This window comes from Myxine glutinosa, chromosome 5 (genome assembly GCF_964187855.1).
Source record: "Myxine glutinosa chromosome 5, kmMyxGlut1.1, whole genome shotgun sequence".
Lineage (NCBI taxonomy): Eukaryota > Metazoa > Chordata > Myxini > Myxiniformes > Myxinidae > Myxine > Myxine glutinosa.
The window spans coordinates 111,370,118-111,383,488 of NC_136265.1; the positions used below are offsets into that span (position 1 = coordinate 111,370,118).

Genomic DNA, 13,371 nt, shown 5'->3' on the forward strand with positions numbered 1-13,371 from the left:
ATCACTACATACTCTAAATTCACATTCATTCCACCCCTCCTCCATCGTTATGACCAAACCCACACAATTGTGCTATCACAGATGAATGACCATCTAGTTTCAAATAATCTTTTCAATTCTCGCCAGTCAGCATATAGACCAGGCCATAGCACCGAGACCGCTCTCCTAAGAATAACCAATGATCTTCTGACCTCTCTTGACTGTGGTAAGGTTTCCGTTCTTGCTCTTTTGGACTTGTCTGCCGCCTTTGACACGATTGACCATAGTGTCTTAATTCGTCGTCTTGAAATCACATTTGGTATAACTGGTACTCCCCTTTCTTGGCTGATGTCCTATCTTACTGATAGAGTGCAAACAGTTTTTGTCAATGGCCAGAAATCAGCCCCTTCTCCGCTTTCCTTTGGCGTTCCCCAGGGCTCAGTCCTGGGACCTATCCTCTTTCTTTTGTACACTCAGCCTCTATTTGATCTTGTCGCCAGACATTCAGTTGATCACCACGCCTTTGCGGACGACAATCAGCTGCACAAAGGAAGCACGATTCAACAAATCGTGCCCACTGTTGAAGTGTTAGAAGGTTGTATTGCCGACGTGAAGGCGTGGATGACCCAAAACAAACTTCAGCTGAACGATGTTAAAACAGAGTCTATGATTGTAAGATCGCACAGATGTCCTCTACAATGTTCACTTCCTACCACTATTCATGTTGGTGAAACCGATGTAAACTTTGTTTCGTCGGCCAAGAACCTTGGTGTGGTTTTCGACTGTAACACGACATTTTCCAAGCAAGTACTTCAAACTTGCAAATCAGCATACTTTCAGCTGCGAAAGATCGCATCCATTCGCCACTTTCTTACTCCTCAAGCTGCTCTAACTCTGGTCTGTGCCCTTGTCCTCTCAAGGCTGGACTATTGTAATTCTTTGTATGCTGGCTGCCCTCAGTTTCTCTTGGATAAGTTACAAAAGGTTCAAAACTCTGCCGCTCGTCTTGTCTGCAAGGCGAAGAAGTCTGACCATATTACTCCGCTTCTTGAATCTTTACACTGGCTGCCTGTCTCTGCTCGTGTGCAATACAAAATTTGCACACTATGTTATAAATCATTGTGTGGAGCGGGACCTCACTATCTCTCCGATTTGCTCACTCTCTATGAACCTCGGCGACGGCTTCGTTCAAGCGACGACTCTATGACCTTCGAGCCGCCGCGCACCAGCACCAAGTCGTTTGGCGAGAAATCCTTTTCCTTTGCTGCACCTCTGCTCTGGTATGACTTGCCTTCCTCTGTTCGACATGTTGACTCTCTTCCTGCCTTTAAAACCTCCCTCAAAACCTATCTGTTTCACAAGTCTTTCAAAGTCTAAGTCCTGTTTTCCCTTTGGTTTGAGGTGGGACAGAGATCGAGAGTATGTCTGTGTACATGTGCGGGGGAGGGAGGGGAGGAGGAGGGGGAGTACACATCTGTGGGTTTTGAATGGGGAGGGAGAGGAATAGGGCAAGAGTGAAGGTGTGTCTGTGTGTGTGTATGTTTGAGTATGTGTGCGCGGTATATGTGTGCGTTCGCATGATAATGGAAAGCGCCATGAGGGTCGTTTACTCTGCTTGATGGGGTTATATAAGACTCCTTTATTATTATTATTATTAAACGGATCGCTAACTTGAACATCACAATAAACCCAATTTGTTACAAATGTTCGTCTTTCATTAATCATCCACTTTCTAAACTCCCCCTTTGCCCCTCCCCTCCAAATCTCCCCCCTTGCCCCTCCCTTCCAAATCTCCCCGCTTTCCCCTCCCCTCATAAACTCTGCCCTTGCCCCTTCCCTCCAAATCTCCCCCCTTGCCCCTCCCTTGCAAATCTCTCCCCTTGCCCCTCCCCTCCGAAACTCCCCCCTTGCCCCCCCATTCAAAACTCCCCCCCAACGCCTCCCCTTCAAATCTCCCCCCCAACCATCCCTCCCAAATTCTCCCTCCTCCCTCTCAAAGCTGCCTCCTCCACACTTCGTCTCCATTCTATCTCATACCTACACCTCCCCAAACCTTCTACTTTCCTCTGCCCCCCCCCCCCCCTCAAACAACCTCTCTGTGCCTCATCCCATCACCATCAAACCTTTCGTCCTCATCCTTCCCTTTCTTGTAACTCTTCTGTAATCTCTGACACACTATCAACTGCTCCCCCTACCTCCCCCTCTGATCCTTCATCTAACCCTACCCCTCCCTCCCCTGTCCTGCACCCGATGCTCCCCCTCTCTCCTCATTAACGGTATGGACCTCAAACATCTGGGGCCTTCGCTCAAACCTGATTGATCTCTCCATTCAGGTTGCTTCTGACAATCCAGACTTGATCTGCTTAACAGAAACTTTCCTCCTTCAAGATGTCTCTGATTCCTAAATATCTCTTCCTGGTTACTCCCTCCCCCGGTATGATAGACCTGAGCCTCGTCCTGGTGGTGGGGTGGCTATCTTTATCAAAAACTCTTCCTCACTCTCCTTGCACTGCCCTCTCTCCACCCCACCCCCAGGAGTACCTCTGGCTACGGCTTCCTCTCCGCTCCCACCTTTTGTTCATATGTGTTCTGTACCGTCCTCCAAACAGTGATGACTCCATTTACATGTCGCTGTCTGACAACATGGACCAACTTCTATCAACTCATCCCAACTCTCTCTTCCTCATATGTGACGACTTCAACTGTCATCATGCCAGCTGGCTGGGTGTGGGTTCCTCTCTCACCAGCCATGGCACCTCAGCAATGGACTTCTGCGACTCATTGGGACTGACACAATCTGTCAATTTCCTGACCCGGATCGCAGTCAATGGAGTATCTTCTCTTCTAGACTTGATTATGACAACCTTCCCTGCAAATGTCTGCTGCTCTTCTTCTGCTCCGATCGGTTCTTCTGATCATGTGCTTGTTAAAGTGGACATCTCTCTGGCCATTCTCAGAGAGCCTCCTCAGCGCCGACCAGTCTGGCATTTCACTCAGACTGACTGGCACGGTCTGCAAGCAGCTATCAATCATCTGGACTGGTCTCCCATCTCTACTGCCTCTGACATCAATTCTTCCTGGGAATTCTTCCAAAGCAAACTGCTCTCTCTCTCTCATGCACAGGTTTTTCCCTCTCGTCTTCAGTTGTCTTACCCTTCCTCCCATCCATGGTACACTGAATCTTGTGGTGAGGCAGTTGCCCTGAAACAACTTGCCTTTGCCTCTTGGAAGGAAAATCCAACTCAAGGCAATCTCAGTTCCTTCCACCAAGCTCGGAACAAGTGTGTGTCTACCCTCAGGAGTGCCAGGAAGCACGATCTCTCCACACTCGAGTGAACTCTCAAACCTGTCTCCTTCCTCCAAATCCTGGTGGCGTCTGGTTAAATCCGTTTCTGGTGTTTGTTCCCCCTCCATCCCCTCCCTTACCTCAAATGGCGACACAGTTGACACCGCACGTGACAAAGCCGAATGCCTCAACTCTGTGTTTGCCTCAAAATCTTGTGTCCCAAACCCATCTCTCTCTGTTCCCACCTTTACCAGTCGAACCCAACTGCTCCTGGACTCTGTGTCCTTCTCTCCTGACAAGGTGGATAAGTTTTTGTCAAACCTCGGCTCTGATTCTGCAACTGGAGCAGACGGCATCAGACCACGGGTCCTAAAATCCTGCTCTGCCGCTCTATCTCACCCTCTCTCTGTTCTTTTCACCCTCTCTTTTGCTCAAGGTCATCTGCCAGCATCTTGGAAATCAGCAAACATTACCGCTTTACACAAAAAAGGTGCGAAAACAGATCCTTGCAACTACAGACCAATCAGCCTGCTTCCAATTATCAGCAAAGTCATGGAATCCATCATTGCTTTGGATATCAAAGCCTTCCTCTTCACCAATGGCTTGATCTGCAATCATCAATTTGGATTCAGACCAGGTCATTGTACTCTGGATAAGTTGTTTCTGCTGTCTCAACAATGGATGGAGGTCCTCAATGCCAAACAGGAAATCAGAGCTGTCTCACTTGACATATCACGTGCCTTCGATAGTCTGGCACCCCGCTCTGCTCACCAAACTCTCCTCCAATGGTATCCATGGAAATCTCCACTCATGGCTGGCGGACTTCCTCTCTGGTCGTAGGCAACGTGTGGCCCTGAATGGATTTCTCTCATCTCCCCTTCCTGTTCTGGCTGGAGTTCCCCAAGGTAGTGTTCTGGGCCCTGTGCTATTTCTGGTCTTCATCAATGATCTCTCCCACTCTCTGGAAAATCCTCTCTATCGCTTTGCTGATGACTCCACTCTCTGCCACTCCATTCCTCATCCCTCAGATCGGCAGTCTGCAGCCTGCTCACTCTCTGAAGACTTGGACAAAATCACAGTCTGGTCAAACAAGTGGAACATGTCTTTGTATCCTGACAAATCTCACACTCTTACTATATCTCTCCGAAAGGACCGACTGGAAAACCCTCCCATCTACTTTCTCAAAAATTCTCTCCAAGAAGTTCTGTCGCTCAAACTTTTGGGTCTCACTATCTGCCATGATCTTTCCTGGGAAAACCACATTTCCAAGCTAGCCTCCAAAGCCAGTCGCTGACTGGGCATCCTCCGTCGTGTGAAGTCTTTCCTTGGCACACCTGAGCTCCTCACCACATACAAAGCTTTCATCCGCAGCTCAATGGAATACTGCTCTCCCCTCTGGGCCAGTGCTCCTGCCTCACACCTAGCTCGGCTTCACGCTGTTGAAACCAAAGCTTTCAGAATCATTGGAATCTCCTGCGATGAAGCTAACTCCGAGGGCCTTTCACTCAATCACCGCAGGCAGGTTGGTGGTCTTTCTGTTTTCTACCGACTCCTTGCTCCCCCAACTCTCTCTGTGCTCTGTCCCCCCAATATTCCTTCAGGTCGCACAAGATCTGCCTGCAACCCTCTTATGGTTAAACTGCCAAAATCTAGGCTCTCTGCTCACCTTCACTCTTCCATTCCTCTTTTCTCCCACCTCTGGAACAAACTCCCCCACTCCCTTCAATCCCACTCCTCCCTCCAGGTCTTTAAAACAGCTGTTCACCACCATCTCTTATCTTCCCCCATTCAAAACCTTGATCTTTTCTACCCCCGCTAATTCACCCCAGATACACTTTTTTTTAAATTCCAACTTCTTTCCTGGAAGTCCTTGCAGTGTCCATATGTTTTCTACCTCTCCCACCTCCCCACAAGCCCTCTCCCTCCCACATTTCTCTCGATGTCCCTGCTCTCAAATGTTGTGTCCATGTCCTTCCCCCTCTCTCCCCATCTTGTCTACCGCCCCCCTTATTTTTTGTGTTTTATGTGTCGGTTCGACTTTTTGTGTGATTAATGTTAGCTCTTTCATGAGCCTCGATCTTGTATCCAAAAAAAAAAGAAAAAAAGAACAAATATAGCATACAGAGAATAAATATAGTATACAGAGAATAAATATAGTACACAGAGAACAGATACAGTGCATTCAGAAAGTATTCAGACCCCTTCACTTTTTTCACATTTTGTTATGTTGCAGCCTTTCGCTGAAATCGTTTAAATTCGTTTTTTTCCCTCATCAATCTACACTCAATACCCCTTAATGACAAAGAGAAAACAGGATTTTAGAAACTTTTGCAAATTTATTAAAAAGAAAAAACTGAAATATCACATTGACATAAGTATTCATACCCTTTGCTATGACACTTTAAATTTAGCTTAGGTGCCTCCCATTTCTCTTGATCATCTTTGAGATGTTTCTACACCTTGACTGCAGTCCACCTGTGGTAAATTCAATTGATTGGACATGATTTGAAAAGGCACACACCTGACTATATAAGGTCTCGCTGCTGACAATGCATATCAGAGCAAAAACCAAGCCATGAGGTCGAAGGAGCTACCTGCAGAGCTCAGAGACAGGATTGTGTCGAGGCACAGATCTGGGGAAGCCTACAAAAAAATCTCTGCTGCATTGAAGGTTCCCAAGAGCACAGTGGCCTCCATAATTCTTAAATGGAAGATGAAAAGATGAAAGCCCGCTTGGAGTTTGCAAAAAAGCACCGAAAGGAGTCTCAGACTGTGAGAAACAAAATTCTGTGGGCTTTCATGTGTCTTTCACTGAGGAGAGGCTTCCGTCTGGCCACTCTGCCATAAAGCCCAGATCGGTGGAGTGTTGCAGTGATGGTTGTCCTTCTGGAAGTTTCTCCCATCTCCACACAGGATCTCTGGAGCTCAGCCAGAGTGACCATCGGGTTCTTGGTCACCTCTCTTTCCAAGGTCCTTCTCCCCCGATTGCTCAGTTTGGCCGGGCGGCCAGTAGTGGGGCAACTTAGCATAACAATTGTGCATTTTGTGAGGAAAGCACCAAATTTGGTACACTAGTAGACTATCATATTATGAAAAGATCTGGATATTGGACCATCTCAGATTCAGAGATTTGATTTTTGCAAGATTTCGATTCGATTGGGATCGAAGAGAACACCTTCTTCGTCTTCTGTACAGTGAAGTTGCCAGTCCTGAATTCTCTGGCTACATCTGGGTGCTTCATTGGGAGTGCAACCATGTCCCTCAGGTAAACAGGGACCCACCTGGCATAGTATGTGTGGTCTAAGGCATGGAACCATGGGACCAGTTCCGTCAGGGCATCAAGGTACATCGTGAATGAAGCCTGCCGCAGAGAACGCACGTAGACCAGTACCAACATCTCTAGTTCCAGCACAGTTGCCCAGTACTGAAAGTTGGGAATGTCTTCTCCTCTCTGGTGACACCAATCTTCGAACTCAGGCAGGTCTTCTGCATCATCAGCATATGTCATACAGTGGCGTTCATACGCACGGTGTTGCAGGATGTGCAGTGCCGCTGCAGTGATTTGATGAGCTCTTCTTGTGCGGGTGACGTGGGCAGCTCGCAGGAAGGAGTCGGCCGTCCCTGGCGTTGCAATCTCAGCTTGCAAAATCTGCAAATCTTGCAAAAATCAAATCTCTGAATCTGAGATGGCCCAATATCCAGATCTTTTCATAATATGATAGTCTACTAGTGTGCCAAATTTGGGGCTTTCCTCACAAAATGCACAATTGTTATGCTATATTTAGCTTAGCTGCCGGACGACAGCTCTAGGAAGAGTCCTGGTTGTTCCAAACTTCTTCCATTTAAGAATTATGGAGGCCACTTTACTCTTTGGAACCTTCAATGCAGCAGAATTTTTTTTGTAGGCTTCCCCAGATCTGTGCCTCGACACAATCCTGTCTCTGAGCTCTGCAGGCAGTTCCTTCGACCTCATGGCTTGGTTTTTGCTCTGATATGCAGTCAGCTGTGAGACCTTATATAGACAGGTGTGTGCCTTTCCAAATCATGTCCAATAAATTGAATTTACCACAGGTGGATTCCAATCAAGGTGTAGAAACATCTCAAAGATCATGAAGAGAAATGGGAGGCACCTGAGCTAAATTTCAAGTGTCATCGCAAAGGGTCTGCATACTTATGTCAATGTGATATTTCATTTTTATTTTTTTATAAATTGCAAAACTTTCTAAAATCCTGTTTTCTCTTTGTCATTATAGGTTATTGAGTGTAGATTGATGAGGGAAAAAATGAATTTAAACGATTTCAGCATAAGGCTGCAACATAACAAAATGTGAAAAAAGTGAAGGGGTCTGAATACTTTCTGAATGCACTGTATAGTATGCTGAGAACAGATATAGTACACAGAGAACATATAGAGTGTGCAGAGAACAGATAGAGTGTGCAGAGAACGGATAGAATGTACAGAGAACAGATATAATATACAGAGAACAGATATAGTATACAGAGAACAAATATAGTATACAGAGAACAGGTAGTGTGCAGAGAACAGATATAGTATGCAGAGAACAGATAGAGTATGCAGAGAACAGGTAGTGTGCAGAGAACAGATATAGTATGCAGAGAACAGATAGAGTGTGCAGAGAACAGATAGAGTATACAGAGAACAAATATAGTATACAGAGAACAGATATAGTATGCAGAGAACAGATAGAGTATACAGAGAACAAATATAGTATACAGAGAACAGATATAGTATGCAGAGAACAGATAGAGTATACAGAGAACAAATATAGTATACAGAGAACAGATATAGTACACAGAGAACATATAGAGTGTGCAGAGAACAGATAGGGTGTGCAGAGAACGGATAGAATGTACAGAGAACAGATATAATATACAGAGAACAACTATAGTATACAGAGAACAGGTAGTGTGCAGAGAACAGATATAGTATGCAGATAACAGATAGAGTATGCAGAGAACAGGTAGTGTGCAGAGAACAGATATAGTATACAGAGAACAAATATAGTATTGTTACGTGCTCCTCCCCGACCCCCTGGTCACGGTGTACCTCCGAGCCCCGAGAGGAGTCACTGCAGAAAAATGTGTTATTCTGTGTGTCAAAGATCAATGGAGAAGCCACCTCAATTGTTACTCACAAACAAATATTGTATTGAGATCACACAAGAATAACGGTACAACAACAATAGTATTCAAAAGTACAATCAATATGTCCTATGATGGTACCATCAGTTTTGCAATATATAACTCACTGTGCTCCAAGTGAGTGTAACAACAACATTCCCCAATGTCTCTTATTCCCGGCTCCAAGACGAAGTTGATTCGCTCCAGTGATCGCTAGAACGATGTCCAAACGACCAGAATCCCGCGCGGATGGCCAGGGCAGTCACACAGCCGAAGCTGTACACAGGCGCCCTCAAGGCGACTGGGAAATCCAAAGGCGCCCTACAGGCGACCGAGAGATCACGCACTCGGGTATGGACGAATTAGCCTTCAAAAATCCGCGTCACACACACGCCCCAGATCGACGTCTGAATGCGGTGAGAATTGTCAAAAAGAAACGAAACCGCGAGCGAAGCACAAATCCTGCGCGAGTCAAAATGGCCGACGATCCGGTCTCGTGGCGCACGGCACGGTGATGATTCTCTCCTGAATCGATAGCAAAACCTGACATGCAGGTTGACCGGTCACTGTGACGACAACTCCGTCGTAGGAATTCCTCTCCCGGAAACCCGAAAGTTCGCAAGTGACTCTGGCTTGCCAATGTTCGCTTCAGAACCCGGAGCAACTCGGCTTTCTTGTTCGACTCATTCGCTCTGCCCTTTTTTCTCCTCCTCTTCCTCTTCTTCCGGCTCCCGATCCGGCTTCCTGTCTCTTTTAACATTAACGCTTTTATCCTTTGCAAACAGTTCATGAACAATAAACCTTTTGAAGACAATAATGGTACATAGAATCAGAAATATTTCAAGTGGAGGAAAACCACAACAACGGAAGTGACGAATCCGTAACAGTATGCAGAGAACAGATACAGTATACACTATACAGAGAACAAATATAGTACACAGAGAACAGATTGTGTGCAGAGAACAGATGCAGTATACAAATAACAGATAGCATATACAGAGAACAGATAGCGTATACAGAGAACAGATAGAGCATGCAGAGAACAGATATAGTGTGCAGAGAACAGCTATAGTATGCAGAGAACAGATAGGGTGCAGAGAACAGATATAGTATGCAGAGAACAGATATGGTATATAGAGAACAGATATAATATACAGAGAACAAATATAGTATACAGAGAACAGATATAGTATACAGAGAACAGATATAGTATACAGAGAACAGGTATCGTATACAGAGAACAGATATAGTATACAGAGAACAGATATAATATACAGAGAACAGATATAATATACAGAGAACATATATAGTATACAGAGAACAGATATAATATACAGAGAACAGATATAGTATACAGAGAACAGATGTGGTATGCAGAGAACATATATAATATACAGAGAACAGATATAATATACAGAGAACAGATATAGTATACAGAGAACAGATATAGTATACAGAGAACAGGTATTGTATACAGAGAACAGATATTGTATACAGAGAACAGATATAGTATACAGAGAACAGATATAATATACAGAGAACAGATATAGTATACAGAGAACAGATGTGGTATGCAGAGAACATATATAATATACAGAGAACAGATATAGTATAAAGAGAACAGATATAGTATACAGAGAACATATATAATACACAGAGAACAGATATAATATACAGAGAACAGATATAATATACAGAGAACAGATATAGTATACAGAGAACAGATATAGTATGCAGAGAACATATATAATATACAGAGAACAGATATAATATACAGAGAACAGATATAGTATACAGAGAACAGATATAGTGTACAGAGAACATATATAATATACAGAGAACAGATATAATATACAGAGAACAGATATAATATACAGAAAACATATATAGTATACAGAGAACAGATGTGGTATGCAGAGAACATATATAATATACAGAGAACAGATATAAGATACAGAGAACAGATATAGTATACAGAGAACAGATATAGTATACAGAGAACAGATATAGTATACAGAGAACAGATATAGTATACAGAGAAGAGAAAAATATACAGAGAACAGATTTAAAAAACAGAGAACATATATAGTATACAGAGAACAGATGTGGTATGCAGAGAACATATATAATATACAGAGAACAGATATAGTATACAGAGAACAGGTGTATTACAAATTCACAAGTGAGTTAATTGAACATGCTTTTGAAAACCTTCATGATTATCGATGGTTAAACGGAACTATAAGACTTTTCGGGTTTACCTGGAATATGATTGAATGTTAAAACGTTTCCTCCGGGAGAGGAAAGAGGGCTCGGTTCGTGATGCGAGGAGGGTGTGAGGTGTGGAATGGTCCGATGTGCTGGGTTTGGAGACGTGGGTAGTATAGGGGTCTCAGAGCTGGGTATGGGGGTCTCACGTCTTCGCCCGAACAAACGCCGTCGAAGCACGGACAGCACGCGGTGAAGGACGCACGGTCTCCGCACACGGTCTCTGCCGGCCATGCGGAGCACGTTGGGCACTGGGACGAGTGGCGGACACAAGCGGAGCGTGAGCAGGACGTCCAGAGTCGGGAGAGAGAGACGGGGGAGAAACGGGGGAGTCATGAGAATGGGGAGACCGCCAAATGACGCCCGGAGTAGCTCGGAAATGGCTCGACCACGGCGCGCTTATCGCGGAGAGCAGGCGTCCCACGTCCGACTCACTCGCTCACTGTGTGCGCTTTTAGTTTTAATGTTTTACGATTAAAGGCTCATCACGTCCTTGGGAAATCACAAAACATCACGTTCTTCGTCGATATTCAAGACAAACGTTCAAGTCTCAGCGAGATTCAGCTTCGGGATGCAGAACGGTATAGTGATTGGTAAGAGGGTTTCGTGTGCACCTGTGAGTCATTTTGTGCTCGAACAATTATTCCAAGAATATGGAGGAAGAGGACAACATCCACCTGGAAGGGATCGCTCAGTCGGTTGCAGCTTCTTCCATGGACACTGCAGTGCCCTCACGTGACCGCCATCGAGCCCATCTGTCGTCTGGGAATATGCACCAAGAATTGCGGAAAGTCAATCTGCCACATGAGTGATAAACAAGAGTCTGTAGTTTGGGAACATGGACCAAGAATTGCGGAGTTCAGTCTGCCATGTGATATGCAAGTCTGTAGTTTGGGAACATGGACCAAGAATTGCGAAAACCAGTCTGCCACATGATGTGCAAGAGTCTGTAGTTTGGGAACATGGACCAAGAATTGCGGAGTTCAGTCTGCCATGTGATATGCAAGAGTCTGCAGTCTGGGAATATGGACCAAGAATTGCGTAAAGTCAGTCTGCCACATGATGTGCAAGAGTCTGTAGTTTGGGAACATGGACCAAGAATTGCGGAGTTCAGTCTGCCACATGATGTGCAAGAGTCTGTAGTTTGGGAATATGGACCAAGAATTGCAGAAAGTCAGTCAGCCATGTGATATGCAAGAGTCTGCAGTCTGGGAATATGGACCAAGAATTGCGTAAAGTCAGTCTGCCACATGATGTGCAAGAGTCTGTAGTTTGGGAACATGGACCAAGAATTGAGGAGTTCAGTCTGCCACATGATGTGCAAGAGTCTGTCGTTTGGAAATATGCACCAAGAATTGTGGAAAGTCAGTCAGCCATGTGATATGCAAGAGTCTGTAGTTTGGGAATATGGACCAAGAATTGCGGAAAGTCAGTCAGCCATGTGATATGCAAGAGTCTGTAGTTTGGAAATATGGACCAAGAATTGTGGAAAGTCAGTCTGCCACATGATGTGTAAGAGTCTGTCGTTTCGGAATATGGACCAAGAATTGCGGAAAGTCAATCTGCCACGTGATATGCAAGAGTCTGTAGTCTGGGAATATGCACCAAGATTTGCGGAAAGTCAGTCTGCCACTTGACATGCAAGAGTCTGTAGTCTGGGAATATGGACCAATAATTGTGGAAAGTCAATCTGCCATGTGATATGCAAGAGTCTGTAGTTTGGAAATATGGACCAAGAATTGCGGAAAGTCAATCTACCATGTGATATGCAAGAGTCTGTAGTTTGGGAATATGGACCAAGAATTGTGGAAAGTCAGTCAGCCATGTGATATGCAAGAGTCTGTAGTTTGGGAATATGGACCAAGAATTGCGGAAAGTCAATCTGCCATGTGATATGCATGTCGGTAGTTTGGAAATATGGACCAAGAATTGCGGAAAGTTAATCTGCCATGTGATATGCAAGAGTCTGTAGTTTGGGAATATGGACCAAGAATTGCGGAAAGTCAGTCAGCCATGTGATATGCAAGAGTCGTTAATTTGGGAATATGGACCAAGAATTGCGGAAAGTCAGTCTGCGACATGATGTGCAAGAGTCTGTAGTTTGGGAATATGCACCAAGAATTGCGGAAAGTCAATCTGCCACATGATGTGCAAGACTCTGTAGTTTGGGAATATGGACCAAGAATTGCGGAAAGGCAATCTGCTATGTGATATGCAAGAGTCTGTAGTTTGGGAATATGCACCAAGAATTGCTGAAAGTCAGTCTGCCATGTGATATGCAAGAGTCTGTAGTTTGGAAATATGGACCAAGAATTGTGGAAAGTCAGGCTGCCACATGATGTGCAAGAGTCTGTCATTTCGGAATATGGACCAAGAATTGCGGAAAGTCAATCTGCCACGTGATATGCAAGAGTCTGTAGTCTGGGAATATGCACCAAGATTTGTGGAAAGTCAGTCTGCCACTTGATATGCAAGAGTCTGTAGTTTGGAAATATGGACCAAGAATTGTGGAAAGTCAATCTGCCATGTGATATGCAAGAGTCTGTAGTTTGGAAATATGGACCAAGAATTGTGGAAAGTCAGTCAACCACGTGATATGCAAGAGTCTGTAGTTTGGGAATATGGACCAAGAATTGCGGAAAGTCAATCTGCCATGTGATATGCAAGTCTGTAGTTTGGATATATGGACCAGGAAT

General features: G+C 44.8%; 1 protein-coding gene across 1 annotated transcript in view; it reads right to left on the bottom strand.

The window, feature by feature from the left end:
- LOC137427250 (uncharacterized) overlaps positions 1-11,033 on the bottom strand; it is a 42,371-nt gene extending 31,338 nt beyond the window's left edge. Inside the window, exon 1 of the mRNA XM_068116598.2 lies at positions 10,669-11,033. Coding sequence (XP_067972699.2) covers positions 10,669-11,011 — 343 coding nt within the window. The 5' untranslated portion in view covers positions 11,012-11,033. The remainder of the gene's footprint in view (positions 1-10,668) is intronic.
- Positions 11,034-13,371: the final 2,338 nt, after the last annotated feature.